This window comes from Nomascus leucogenys, chromosome 2 (genome assembly GCF_006542625.1).
Source record: "Nomascus leucogenys isolate Asia chromosome 2, Asia_NLE_v1, whole genome shotgun sequence".
Lineage (NCBI taxonomy): Eukaryota > Metazoa > Chordata > Mammalia > Primates > Hylobatidae > Nomascus > Nomascus leucogenys.
Genome location: NC_044382.1, coordinates 84,326,768 through 84,338,791, shown reverse-complemented (window position 1 = coordinate 84,338,791; position 12,024 = coordinate 84,326,768). Strand labels below are relative to the sequence as shown.

The 12,024-nt window shown below is 46.3% G+C and overlaps 1 protein-coding gene across 1 annotated transcript in view; it reads right to left on the bottom strand.

The window, feature by feature from the left end:
* Positions 1 to 12,024, bottom strand: part of PDILT (protein disulfide isomerase like, testis expressed) — a 45,719-nt gene that overhangs the window by 17,630 nt on the left and 16,065 nt on the right. The window contains exon 3 of the mRNA XM_003261476.2: positions 7,729 to 7,935. Coding sequence (XP_003261524.1) covers positions 7,729 to 7,935 — 207 coding nt within the window. The remainder of the gene's footprint in view (positions 1 to 7,728; positions 7,936 to 12,024) is intronic.

Below are 12,024 nucleotides of genomic sequence, written 5' to 3'. Positions count from 1 at the left end.
AAAATTGAACATTTTAAATGAGTTTATGAGCTAAGCATGGTGGCCCATGCCTATTTCCCAGCACTCTGGGACACCAACGCAGGAGAATCACTTGAGGCCAGGAGTTTGGGACCAGTCTGGGCAACATAGCGAGACACTCAGCTCTACAAAAAACCAAAGAAAATTAGCCAGGCATGGTGGCATGTGTCTGTAGTCCCGGCTGCTTGGGAGGCTGAGGCAGAAGGATTGCTCGAGCCCAGGAGTTCAAGGCTGCAGTGAGCTATAATCACCCTAGGAGACACAGTGAGACCTTGTCTCTAAAATAAATAAATAAATTTATGAGATAAAGCAATATTCATTGTGAGTAGCTTTGAACTACATCCACAGACTGTTATTCATTTACTCACTCATTTATTTCTTCCCTCATTTATTTACTTGGCAAATATGTATCGAGTGCTTACTATCAAGTGCTGTACTCAGCCCTGGAGATATAAGGATGAACAGAAACAAACACATTACCACCATTTCACAGCTCTCATTCTGTTGAGGAAGAAAACAATCAAATAAATACATGCACAAGGGCATCATTACACCCAAAGGAAATGTTTGAAATCAAAGTTCTGCCAGTCTGTAGCAAAGATGCCTGACTTAGACTGTGAAGTCAAGGAGGACTTCCTGGAGGAAATTATGGATGAGCTGTAAAATAAAGAATGCACTGGGCCCGGCGCAGTGGCTCATGCCTGTAATCCCAGCACTTTGGGAGGCCGAGGCGGGCAGATCACAAGGTCAGGAGATCGAGACCATCCTGGCTAACACAGTGAAACCTCATCTCTACTAAAAATACAAAAAATTATCCAGGCATGGTGGCACACGCCTGTAATCCCAGCTACTTGGGAGGCTGAGGCAGGAGAATTGTTTGAACCCGGGAGGTGGAGGTTGCAGTGAGCCAAGTTGGCACCACTGCAGTCCTGCATGGGAGACAGAGCAAGACTCTGTCTAAAAAAAAAAAAAAAAAAGAAGGAAAAGAAAAGACAGAAAAGAATGCTCTGGAGTTAACTAGGAGGCGTTAAGGAGAGGGAAAGTCTTCTAGGAGAAACAGCCTATACAAAGTCCTGCAGCAGGACAAATTGCTACCTGAGGCTTGATGAATGCACCCTGAGCTACTAAATCAACTGCAAAGGCTCTACCTTCGTTATATTTGATTTATTTCATGAGAACATGCAGGCTTTTCAAAAACTTATAATAAAGTATATTTACATGCAGAAAGGTGCATAAATGATAATGTATGGTTAGATGGATTTTTACAAAATGAACACACCTGTGTAACTACAACCCAAATCAAAAACGAGAACATCACCAGATCCTCAGCAGTCCCTGTTGTGCCCACTCCCAGCCTCTACTCCCCCCAATCCAAAAGTAACCACCACTCTAACTACTTCTTCTTCTCCTTTGCCTTCTCCTTCTCCTTCTTGTTCTTCTTCTGCTTCCTCTTCCTCTTCTTCTCCTTCTCCTTCTTCTTCTTTTGATTTTACTCTAAGTTCTGGGATACATGTGTAGAACACGCAGGTTTGTTACATAGGTATACATGTGCCACGGTGCTTTGCTGTACCTATCAACCCGTCACCTAGGCTTTAAGCCCTGCATGCATTAGGTATTTGTCCTAATGCTCTCCCTTCCCTCGCCCTCCACCCCCAGACAGGCCCCAGTGTGTGATGTTCCCCTCCCTGTGTCCGTGTGTTCTCGTTGTTCAACTCCCACTTATGAGTGAGAACATGCAGTGTTTGGTTTTCTGTTCCTGTGTTAGTTTGCTGAGGATGATGACTTCCAGCTTCATCCATGTCCCTGCAAAGGACATGAACTCATTCCTTTTTATGGCTGTGTAGTATTCCATTGCCACCCTAACTTCTAACAGCTTACATTAGTCTGCCTGTTCCTGAACTTCATATAAATGTTCTTGGCTCTGGTTTCATTATGTTTGTGAGATTCAGCCACAGTTTTTGATGTACTTGAAGATTCATTTCCACTGCTGTGAATATCCCACAACTTATTTGTCCATTCTCTGCTAATGGGCATTAAGTTGCTCTCATTTTAGGGCCTTTTTTTTTTTTTTTTTGAGACAGTTTATCCTTCTGTCACCCAGGCTAGAGTGCAGTGGTGTGGTCATGGCTCACTGCAGCCTCGATCTCCCAGGCTCAAGCCATCCTCCCACCTCAGCCCCCTGAGTAGCTGGGACTATAGGCATGTACCACCACACCTGGCTAATTTTTATTTTTTTTGAGACAGAGGCTTGCTCTGTTGCCCAGGCTGGAGTGTAGGGGCTCAATCTTGGCTCACTGCACCTCTGCCTCCCGGGTTCCAGTGATTCTCCTGGCTCAGCCTCCCGAGTAGCTGGGACTACAGGCACATGCCACCAAACCCCACTAATTTTTTAGTACTAGTAGAGACAGGGTTTCACCATATTGGCCAGGCAGGTCTCAAACTCCAGGTGATCCTCCCACCTCAGCCTCCCAAAGTGCTGGGATTACAGGCATGAGCCACCACACCCAGCCCACACCTGGCTAATTTTTAAGCAATTTTTAGCAGAGACGAGGTTTTGCTATGTTGCCCAGGCCAGTCTCGAACTCCTGGGCTCAAGAAATTCTCCCACCTTAGCCTCCCAAAATGCTGGCATTCCAGGCATGAGTCACTATGCCCGGCTGGGGCTATTCTGAATACATTCTCATGCATGTCTGTGGGACACACTGTATACACTTCTGTTGGGTGTATAGCCAGGAGGAGAATTTCTGGTCATAGCAGATGCCATGTTCAACTTCAGTAGATATAGTTAAGGTCATGTTAAAAGCCACAATGAGTCAAGCCTATGGAAATTCATGTGAGGCTGATATGGTTGCTTCAAGAGAAGAGAGAAGGAGGAGGCATCATGCCACTCTCAGATCTTGGTACCCCACCTCTGCTGTAATTCCCTCCTCTGAGATATCAGCCTCAACACTGAGTATCTTTACGGTGTTTCCAGCCATCTTTAGGTAAAAATAAGGCACACATGGAAACAAATAGTTTCTCTTATATGCATTTGTCTGGCAAAAGCATATTGTAAGTGATCCAAAAGGAATTGATTTACAAAATCTGAAAATATCCAAAAAAGGAGAACAAAACCTGCCAAATGAATTTAAATTTCAGGTCATCAGAACCATTGCTCTGATGTCATTTTGTGCCACCCTCTGCCCTGTCCACACTCCAACGCTATAATTATCTTCCAGAACACCGGCTTCAGCCTTGGCTGGTCCCTCTTGATGGGCTGCCCTTTCCTCAGCTCTTCAAGGGCAGTGCCTTCTTCTGCCTATTCAATTCTCAATTGGTTCTTCTTTTCTTTTAGCCAGTCACTCTCTGTCTTATGACCTGTTCTATTTTCTTTTCTTTTCTTTTTTTTTTTTTTGAGATGGAGTCTCACTCTATTGCCCAGGCTGCAGTGTGGTGGTGTGATCTCAGTTCACTGCAACCTCTGCCTCCTGGGTTCAAGCAATTCTCTGTCTCAGCCTCCAGAGTAGCTGAGACTACAGGTGCCTGCCACCACGCCCAGCTAACTTTTTGTATTTTTAGTAGAGATGGGGTTTCACCATCTTGGCCAGGCTGGTCTTGAACTCCTGACCTCGTGATCCACTCGCCTTGGCCTCCCAAAGTGCTGGGATTACAGGCATGAGCCACCGTGCCCGGCCGAGCTGTTCTATTTTCTTCATTGAGTCTGTCCCTTCTTGAAATTATAAAAAATTATAATGATTTTTTGCTATAGCTTGTTCAGTGTGAGCTCCCAGTAAGCTCCTGTAATGCCTGGCACATAGTAGATGCTTAAGAAATCTTTCTAGAATGAATGAATGGGCTGAATGAATCATCAGGGAAGCTGGCTTGAGGAAACTTGATCTTGGGCTATCTTCTTGGTGATGTGTGAGCTCCATTTGCCCCTCTGGCCCCTGTGGGACCAAGGTAGCTATGAACTCTGCAAATTGTTGATTCCTTTGTACCTGCAGATCAGGCACTGCCCTTGTCGGGGACCTCCTTTGGTGCTTAGCTCTGTGCCAGAGGACACGGTGACAACTGAGGTGTGAATGCAATGTCAATGATTGACTAGGGCCGCTGCTGGGCTGCATATTTCTAGGCACAAACTGTGGCTGCATCATTAACAGAGGCCTAGAGGCAACCTGAGTCTCCCTCCTTCCAGGGTGGTGGCCATGGCCAAGTCTCCCGCCATCAATCCTTGGAGATTAGATGAGAACGGGACTGGGGCTTTGACCCTGCAAGGACTAAATCCCACCAGCATCCTAAGAGGAGTTTTCATCAAAGTCACATTGCAGAAGATGTGTAAAGCACTGTCTCCTCTCAGCTCAGAGAAGCCCTGGCAAGTAGGCAGAACTGGCCTTATCCATCCTGTTTAGAAAATGAGAAACTGGGCCAGGTGCGGTGGCTCACACCTGTAATCCCAGCACTTTGGGAGGCCGAGGCAGGTGGATCACGAAGTCAAGAGATCGAGACCATCCTGGCCAACATGGTGAAACCCCATCTCTACTAAAAATACTAATAATTAGCTGCGAGTGGTGGCGCATGCCTGTAGTCCCAGCTACTCAGGAGGCTAATGCAAGAGAATCACTTGAACCCGGGAGGCGGAGGTTGCAGTGAGCCAAGATCACACCACTGCACTCCAGCCTGGCAAAAGAGCGAGACTCCATCTCAAAAAAAAAAAAAAAAAAAAAAAGAGAGAGAGAGAGAAATTGGAAGCCTGGTTGTAAAACGCTCGTTGGAGTTCCCATGGCTACTGCTCATCCTAAAATCCAGGCATCCTCAATCCCTGTCCCAGCTTCATCCTGGCATTCCCTTTCCCCTTTCCATGGTTGGAAGTAATACTGAGGAAGTAAGCCCAGCAGAAATATGCGTAGGTACTTTACCCTATGCCTGCCTGCAGTGGGTGCTCCCAATTCCATTGTATTCAAACTCTAACACTTTTATTATTATTATTTTAAAATTTAGAGACAGGATCTCACTCTGTCGCCCAGGCTGAAGTGCAATGGTGCAATCATGGCTCACTGCAGGCACAAATTCCTGGGTTCAAGCAATTCTCCCACCTCAGCCTCCTGAGTAGCTGAGAATACAGGTATCTGTCACCACACCTGGCTAAGTTTTAAGGTTTTTGTAGAGACAGGGTCTTGTTATGTTGACCAGGCTGGTCTCAAACTTCTGGGTAAAAGTGATCTTCCCATCTCAGCCTCCCAGAGTGTTGGGATTACAGGTGTGAGCCACTGCACCTGGCTCAAAAACTATTTGTTAAGAACTTAATTGTTCCAAGCATTGGACTAGAATCAGAAAACTAATAGTCTGATAATAATAATGAACACATCTGCCACTTGCTTAGAGTACAGCGCAATGTAAAGCAGATTTCAACATACTACAGCCTGTAGTCCAAATCTGGCCTGCTGTTTGAATGTATAAATAAAACTTTATTGGAACACAGTCATTCCCATTTGTTAACACGTGGCTGCCTTCACACTGCATCAGCAGATCTGAGTAGTTACAACAGAGACTGCCTGGCCTGTAAGACCTGAAATATTAATGATCTGGGCCTTTGCAGAAAACATTTGCTAACTCCGCCACTACTCGCTGGGGAGCTTTGAGGAAGTTATTCTACCTTTCTGTGCCTCAGTTTCTCCATCTGTAAAAGCACCTCTTATACTGGGGTGTTATGACATAGGAGAAGGGTCTAGAAAAATGCCTGGAACACAGTATATGCTACAGGTATGTGTCAGGCCCTGTGCCTTGCAAACATCATTTTATCTTCCCAGCAATGTAGAGGGGTAGATCTTTTCACCATCCCCATTTAACAGATGAAAAAACTGAGATTCGACGAGAGGCAGTGATTGTTTCTTAAGCCTGTGGTAAGGATTCAGATGCAGAGGGGAGTGATATCAATTCTGGCAGTCTCTTTAGAGGACCCAGGAGTGCAAGTGAGATCAGCCACTGCCCTTGTGATGCTCTCTGTAGAGAACAAGCAATAAGTAGCAGATGTAATTCTTTGAGGCGAGGGCCTTGATGGGGAAAACACAGATGCTGTGAGGCCAAAGAGGTGGAGCAGGCACCCTGGCCTGGGCAGTCAGGGGAGACTTCCTAGAGAGGGTGACGATGAAGCTTCCATTATGGCAGAAGAGGTCCCAGGCACTGGTTTCCCTGATGAAGGGGGCTCAGAGGTCAAATGCCTTGGGGACCTTCTCTGCTAGTTTCACCCACAGACTGGAAGTTGCCATATTGTTACTTTGTAGCCTCTGAGTGGAGTCAGGTCTCTCCTGCCCTTCAGGAGGGAAGGTCATTGCAGCTCCTGGGCCACTCCATTAGCAGTCATGGGCTCCCATGACCTAGGGCCTCTCATTTCCTCACAGCTCTCCCCAGAGAAACACATCACAAAGGGCTCCTTGCTGGTGTCAGCGAGTACCCCTTGTTGAGGGTCATCCCCTAGTATCTGTAGGAAACAGCAGCCTCTGTTGCTTCTCTCACTGCTCCCGCCCTCCCTCCCCACCTCTTCTCTCGCCACCGCAGCCACCACCCTCCCACAAGCCTGCTGGGAGCTGCAGTCCTGCCCTTAGGTGATTGCTCCGAGGTTTTCTTGTGGCGCCTTGCTCTGGGTCTAGCCTGTGTCTTTCATGCCCTCTTGTGTCCATTCTGAGAACTGCAAAGCATCCTGCAGCCCCTGGATGTGTGTTTCTTGCAAATAACAGTGAATCCGGCTTATTGGAAGCTGGCTATACGCCAGATCCAGTGGAAGGCAGTTTCCGTTACTCAAGACTCAATAATTTAACATATATAATGGGAACATTCTACTGGCATGGCTGTTACAGGCACTTCTGTGTTCATCAGTTTTGTTACTTCCATCCTTCCATCCATTTATCCATCCTGCATCCATGAATGCCTTCATATATGTAACTTTCTAAAAGTTGGGACTACCATATGTGCCATACTAGTACCTTACTCTCTACACATCCTCAACATCAAGATAGGGCTTGGCACATGGTAGCTTGTCGATAAATGGATGCTGAATAAATGAATGAATGAGTTAATCAATGAATGAAAAATATGATAGAACGTAAAGTGTTTGGTAGACATTGCATCCCAAGCCTGTCTTGTTCCATCATCTCTCAATTTCCCTTTTGGCTAACTAGTGCTTCCCTAGTCCTAGGACTCTGTCAAATCATTCTAAAGTCAAAGATTGGGAGTGGGAATTGGAGTTAGATCTTAATTTCTGGTGTCTGGTAGTTTCTAAGCCATGCACCCCACCCTCCCACTTCTTGGTGTTTCTAGAGCCCATCAGCTGAGCTGCAAGCTGTAGTAGAGCCAGCCACATATTCACTAAACCCGTTTTCTTTCTAAAGACAGAGCTGAACTGTATTTCTCAGCCTTTCTTGCAGTTGGTTCGGGCCACGTAACAGAATTCTGGTCAATGAGATGTGAATAGAAGTGATACTTCCACTGTTCATGGCCAGGGCCATGAACAGTACCCATGGTGACCTCCTACCCCTTACCCTTATCTGTATCAGCTGGCCAGATACAGAGGAAAGAGCAGGTGGCTCCAAGGCCCTAGAGAAGCGCAGAGTCACAAGCTGGAGGAGCCTGGGTCCCCAAGAGGCTGCATGGAGCAGAGCCTCCCACCTTTACCCTATGGCTGTTAAGTGGACTTCCCATGAGCATGAAACAAATGTGACACACAAGCACCATTACCTTTGCAGCTGATGGGCTCTGACCTGTTGCCCTCAAAAAACAGCTTCAACTCCGGGGCCTTGGTAATCCCAAACTCCTGCTGAAGCTCCTTCTCTATGGTAATGTCCACTTTACCAAAGCCGATCCCATTCTTGCCTTTGCCCATGATCTCCACAGCTTTGCCCAGCTCTTCCGCCAGGTTCCTGGATTGCTTTGAGGATGGGTTGTCTGAAAGAGTATGAAGACGAAATTCGAGAGAGCCTTTCCTCGCTCCCCATCTCCAACGGTAGATTATTTGTTGGGCCTGCTTAGCTCCCGGAACCTTCCTTTTGCTCAGCTGTTAATGGCTGAATTTTCATAAATGTGACAGGATGTGAGACACAATGGTTCATGAAATTGGACAACCTGGGAGATGTCTATCAAGGTTCTTTGGATTCAGTAGCATTGGAAACAATACAACCGTGGGCAACTTTACTCCATCTCTCTGAGCTCCACTTTTCTCTTGTGTAAAGTGGGGGAAAATAATAGTGCTTACTTCAAGGAATTGTCAGAGTTAAATGAGATTTATGTCACAATCGTCTATAATTGCTTATTGTTTTCTAAGAGCTTTATGTGCATTAAGCCATTTACTCCTCTCTATAACTCTGTGGGATAGGTATTATTATTATCTCAATTTTATACATGAGGAAACTGAAGGACAACAAATGACTTACTTGCCCAAAGCCCTATGACAGTGAGAGGTATGGCCAGGATAAGAGCCCATTCCGTCTGGCTGTAGAGTTCTTCTTTTCTAACCTCCACTAGGCATGTAAAACACTTGGCATAATGCCTGGCACAAGTTAAGTACATGATGCATTCTTACTGCTGCTTCCATTATTATTGTAAAATTTCTGTTCAAAGCAAGACCCAAGCAATGATTACACAAAGGCATGCAGAGTGGTATAATGGACATTGGAGACTCAGATGCGGGGAGGCTGGGTGCAGGGTGAGGGATTAAAAAAAACTGCATATTGGGTAGAATGAACATGACTCAGGTGATGGGTACACTAAAATCTCAGACCTCACCTCTGTACAATTCATCCCTGTAACCAAAAGCCACTTGTACCCCCAAAGCTATTGAAATAAACAAAAACAAACCACTCAATAGCATAGACACGACGATCACATTTATGGAATTGTTAAAAAGTGTATGCACAGGGCAAAAGAAGTCTAGAGGGAAATTTTCCAAACTATTAAAATTTTTTGTTTTAAAAAAATTCTGTGGTCAGAAATTATGGAGAGACAGAGAGGAAACATGGGAGCTCATGAGCGCCATCTGGTGGAACGTCCTGGAGCTAACAGGCCAAATTGAGCCCCTGCAGTTGCCCTGCATGTAATTGGACAGGGGACTTTCGCAGGTAAGGAAAACCAGGTGTGGGAAGCGCGGGGATAGGAGAGGTTGTAGTGTTCCCCTGAGTCCACCCTCTTGTCTCGAAGAGACCTGAAACTCTCCATTAAGCGATCTGATCTGGACGCCTTGGCCCCTCACGTTGCTGGGCAGTGGGGAGCGAGTGGGGAAGCCCTTTTCTGGAAGCAGTATCAGGGAGCTGGCACGTGACCTTGGCAGTGGAAGAGGCTTTTCTGGCTAAACGGAGGGAACTAAAAGGTGCCCAAGTTTGCCTTTCTTCCTCCTGATAACATTGTGGGGCTGCAGGTCCCTCGCTACCCCATGACTGAGGAAGGGGGCTGAGCCAGGGCAGGGGGTCATTGGTTTCCTTTCAAGCCAGAACATTTTATCTTTTTCACTGCCGCCCACCCCCTCGGTCCATCCGGAGCACTTGGAGAAAGTGCAAATGACCTCTGCTGCGGAGGGCAAGTTCCAAGTCCAATAGAGAGGTCTTTTGTAAAGTGCCGCTCAGAAAGCAGGGCCCCGGGACAGCTGGCACGGGCCCCGTTGCTGGTCAGAACGCCTGCTCCTGCAATGGGATCAGAAAGTGAATGATCGCTTTCATTAAACTCCCTGTCAATGGACGGGAAGCGGGGACTTTGTGTCTCCCTGCTGGGTCGATGCCCCTCCACTGCCTGCTTTGTCACCGTCATTGCCTTCGATATCCCCCATCCATCATCACCATCATGCACTGGCCAATTGCTGGCTGCTGTGGTCTGTGGGGCTCTCCCCGGCTTCCTCGTGGATGTGGCCATGCTGGGCTCAGGATTGCTGATTGACATAGAATACGAATCTGAGTTTCTGAGGGCGGAAGCTCAGGGCAAGAGAAACACTTGGAATGATTATCCAGATGGTAAAGCAAATTTTAGGGGTTCCACACACAACCCAGTGCCCCTGGGTGTCTGAAATGGAAGGGACAGAAAGAGATTGTGGCAACTGGAGTGCTGGGTTCTGAGAGCTAGATTGATGGGGCCTATGGTAATAGTAATGGAGATTCATTCATTCATTTTATGCATTCATTCATTTATTCATTCATACAACGAAACTTTCAGGATATGCCATTTGCCAGGCACTGTCCTGGGGATTGGGGATATAACAGTGAACAGATAAAAACCCCTGCTGTCACTGGAAAAGGCAGAAAATAAGCAGAATAACAAAGTGAAATACGTGCTGTTAGATAATATGTGCTTTGGAAAAGACCAGGAGAGTTGGAGGTTGGGAGTATTAGGGAAATTGCAAGTTAAAGTAGGAGGCTAAAGATGGCTCACTGAGAAGCAATGTTTTACTAAAGATGGAAAGAAATGAGAGCGCAAGCCATGTAGACATCTAGCAGGAGGGAATTCCTGGTAAAGGGTCAGTGTATGCAAAGGCCCTGAGGTGCAGCATGTGTGACATGTTCAAGGTATGACAAGAAGTCCATTGGGTCTGGAGCAGAGTGAGCTGGGGCCAGGTGACAGGTGATGTAGGGTCTTGCAGGCCACTGAATAGACTTTGACTTTTCCCAGAATATGGAATGGTACCAGAGGGTTTGGAGCAGAGGTGGATGTGATCTGAGTTGCTTTTTTTTTTCTTTTTTCTTTTTTTTTTTAAGACGGATCTCGTTCTGTCGCCCAGGCTGGAGTACAGTGGCACCATCTTGGCTTACTGCAACATCCACATCCCAGGTTCAAACGATTCTCCTGCCTCGGCCTCTTGAGTAGCTGGGATTACAGGCATGCACCACCAGGCCCTGCTAATTTTTGTATTTTTAGTAGAGACAGAGTTTTACCATGCTGGCCAGGCTGGTCTCGAACTCCTGACCTCAGGTGGTGATCTGAGCTACTTTTTAACTGGATTTCTCTGAATATTATATGGAGATTAGACAAAAAGGGAAAAAGAATGGATGCAGGTAAACCAGTTGGAGGCCACTACAGTAATCCAGGCAAGAGATGGTGATGGCTTTGGGCTAGGAGAGTGGTAATGGAGGAGCTGAGAAGTGATTCCATGCTAGAGAGATTTGGGAGGAGGAGTTTGGATATGGAACATGGTGAAAGAGAAGAGTCAAGGGTGTCTCTGAGGTTTTGATCTGAGTGACTTAGGATTATGTAGGATCTTCTCCTATGGAAAGATGATGATGATGTCACTATCATCACCATAATGATGATGATGTCACTATTATCACCATAATGATGATGATATTGATGGCGATGTTGATAATGAGAATAGTAATAATAATAACACGTATTGATCTCTTACTGTGCTAAGTACTTTGTTTAGTGTTCCATGCATTATCCTGGTTAATCTTCAGAACAACCCTGTGAGTTATCTATGATTACAAGCAGGAATATCACAGATGAGGAAATGGAAGCCCAGCGGTCTTACAGCTAGTATGCAGTTAGGCTGAGAGTCAACTCAAAGGCTGACTGGCTCCAAGGTTCATGCTCTAAATGACCAAATTGGCCAGCTGGTCTGAAAAATCTTTTTCTTGGAGCAGATTGATGGGGGCATGTTTTTCATTTCTTCTGTTCCAGATGGTTCCCATCAGAGCAGAGACAACCTACACAGCCAACGCCACTCTTTAAAATTTAGAGTCCAATTTTCTGGCTTCTTTCTTTAAAAATTTTGCAAACTGGGCCAGGTGTGGCGACTCCACGCCTGTAATCCCAGCACTTTGAGAAGCCGAGGCGGGCAGACCACCTGAGGTCAGGAGTTTGAGGCCAGCCTGACCAACATGGAGAAACCCCGTCTCTACAAAAAATACAAAATTAGCCTGGCATGGTGGCACATGCCTGTAATCCCAGCTACTTGGGAGGCTGAGGCAGGAGAATTGCTGGAACCTGAGAGGTGGAGGTTGCGGTGAGCCAAGATTGCGCCATTGTATTTTAGCCTGGGCAACAAGAGCAAAACTTCAT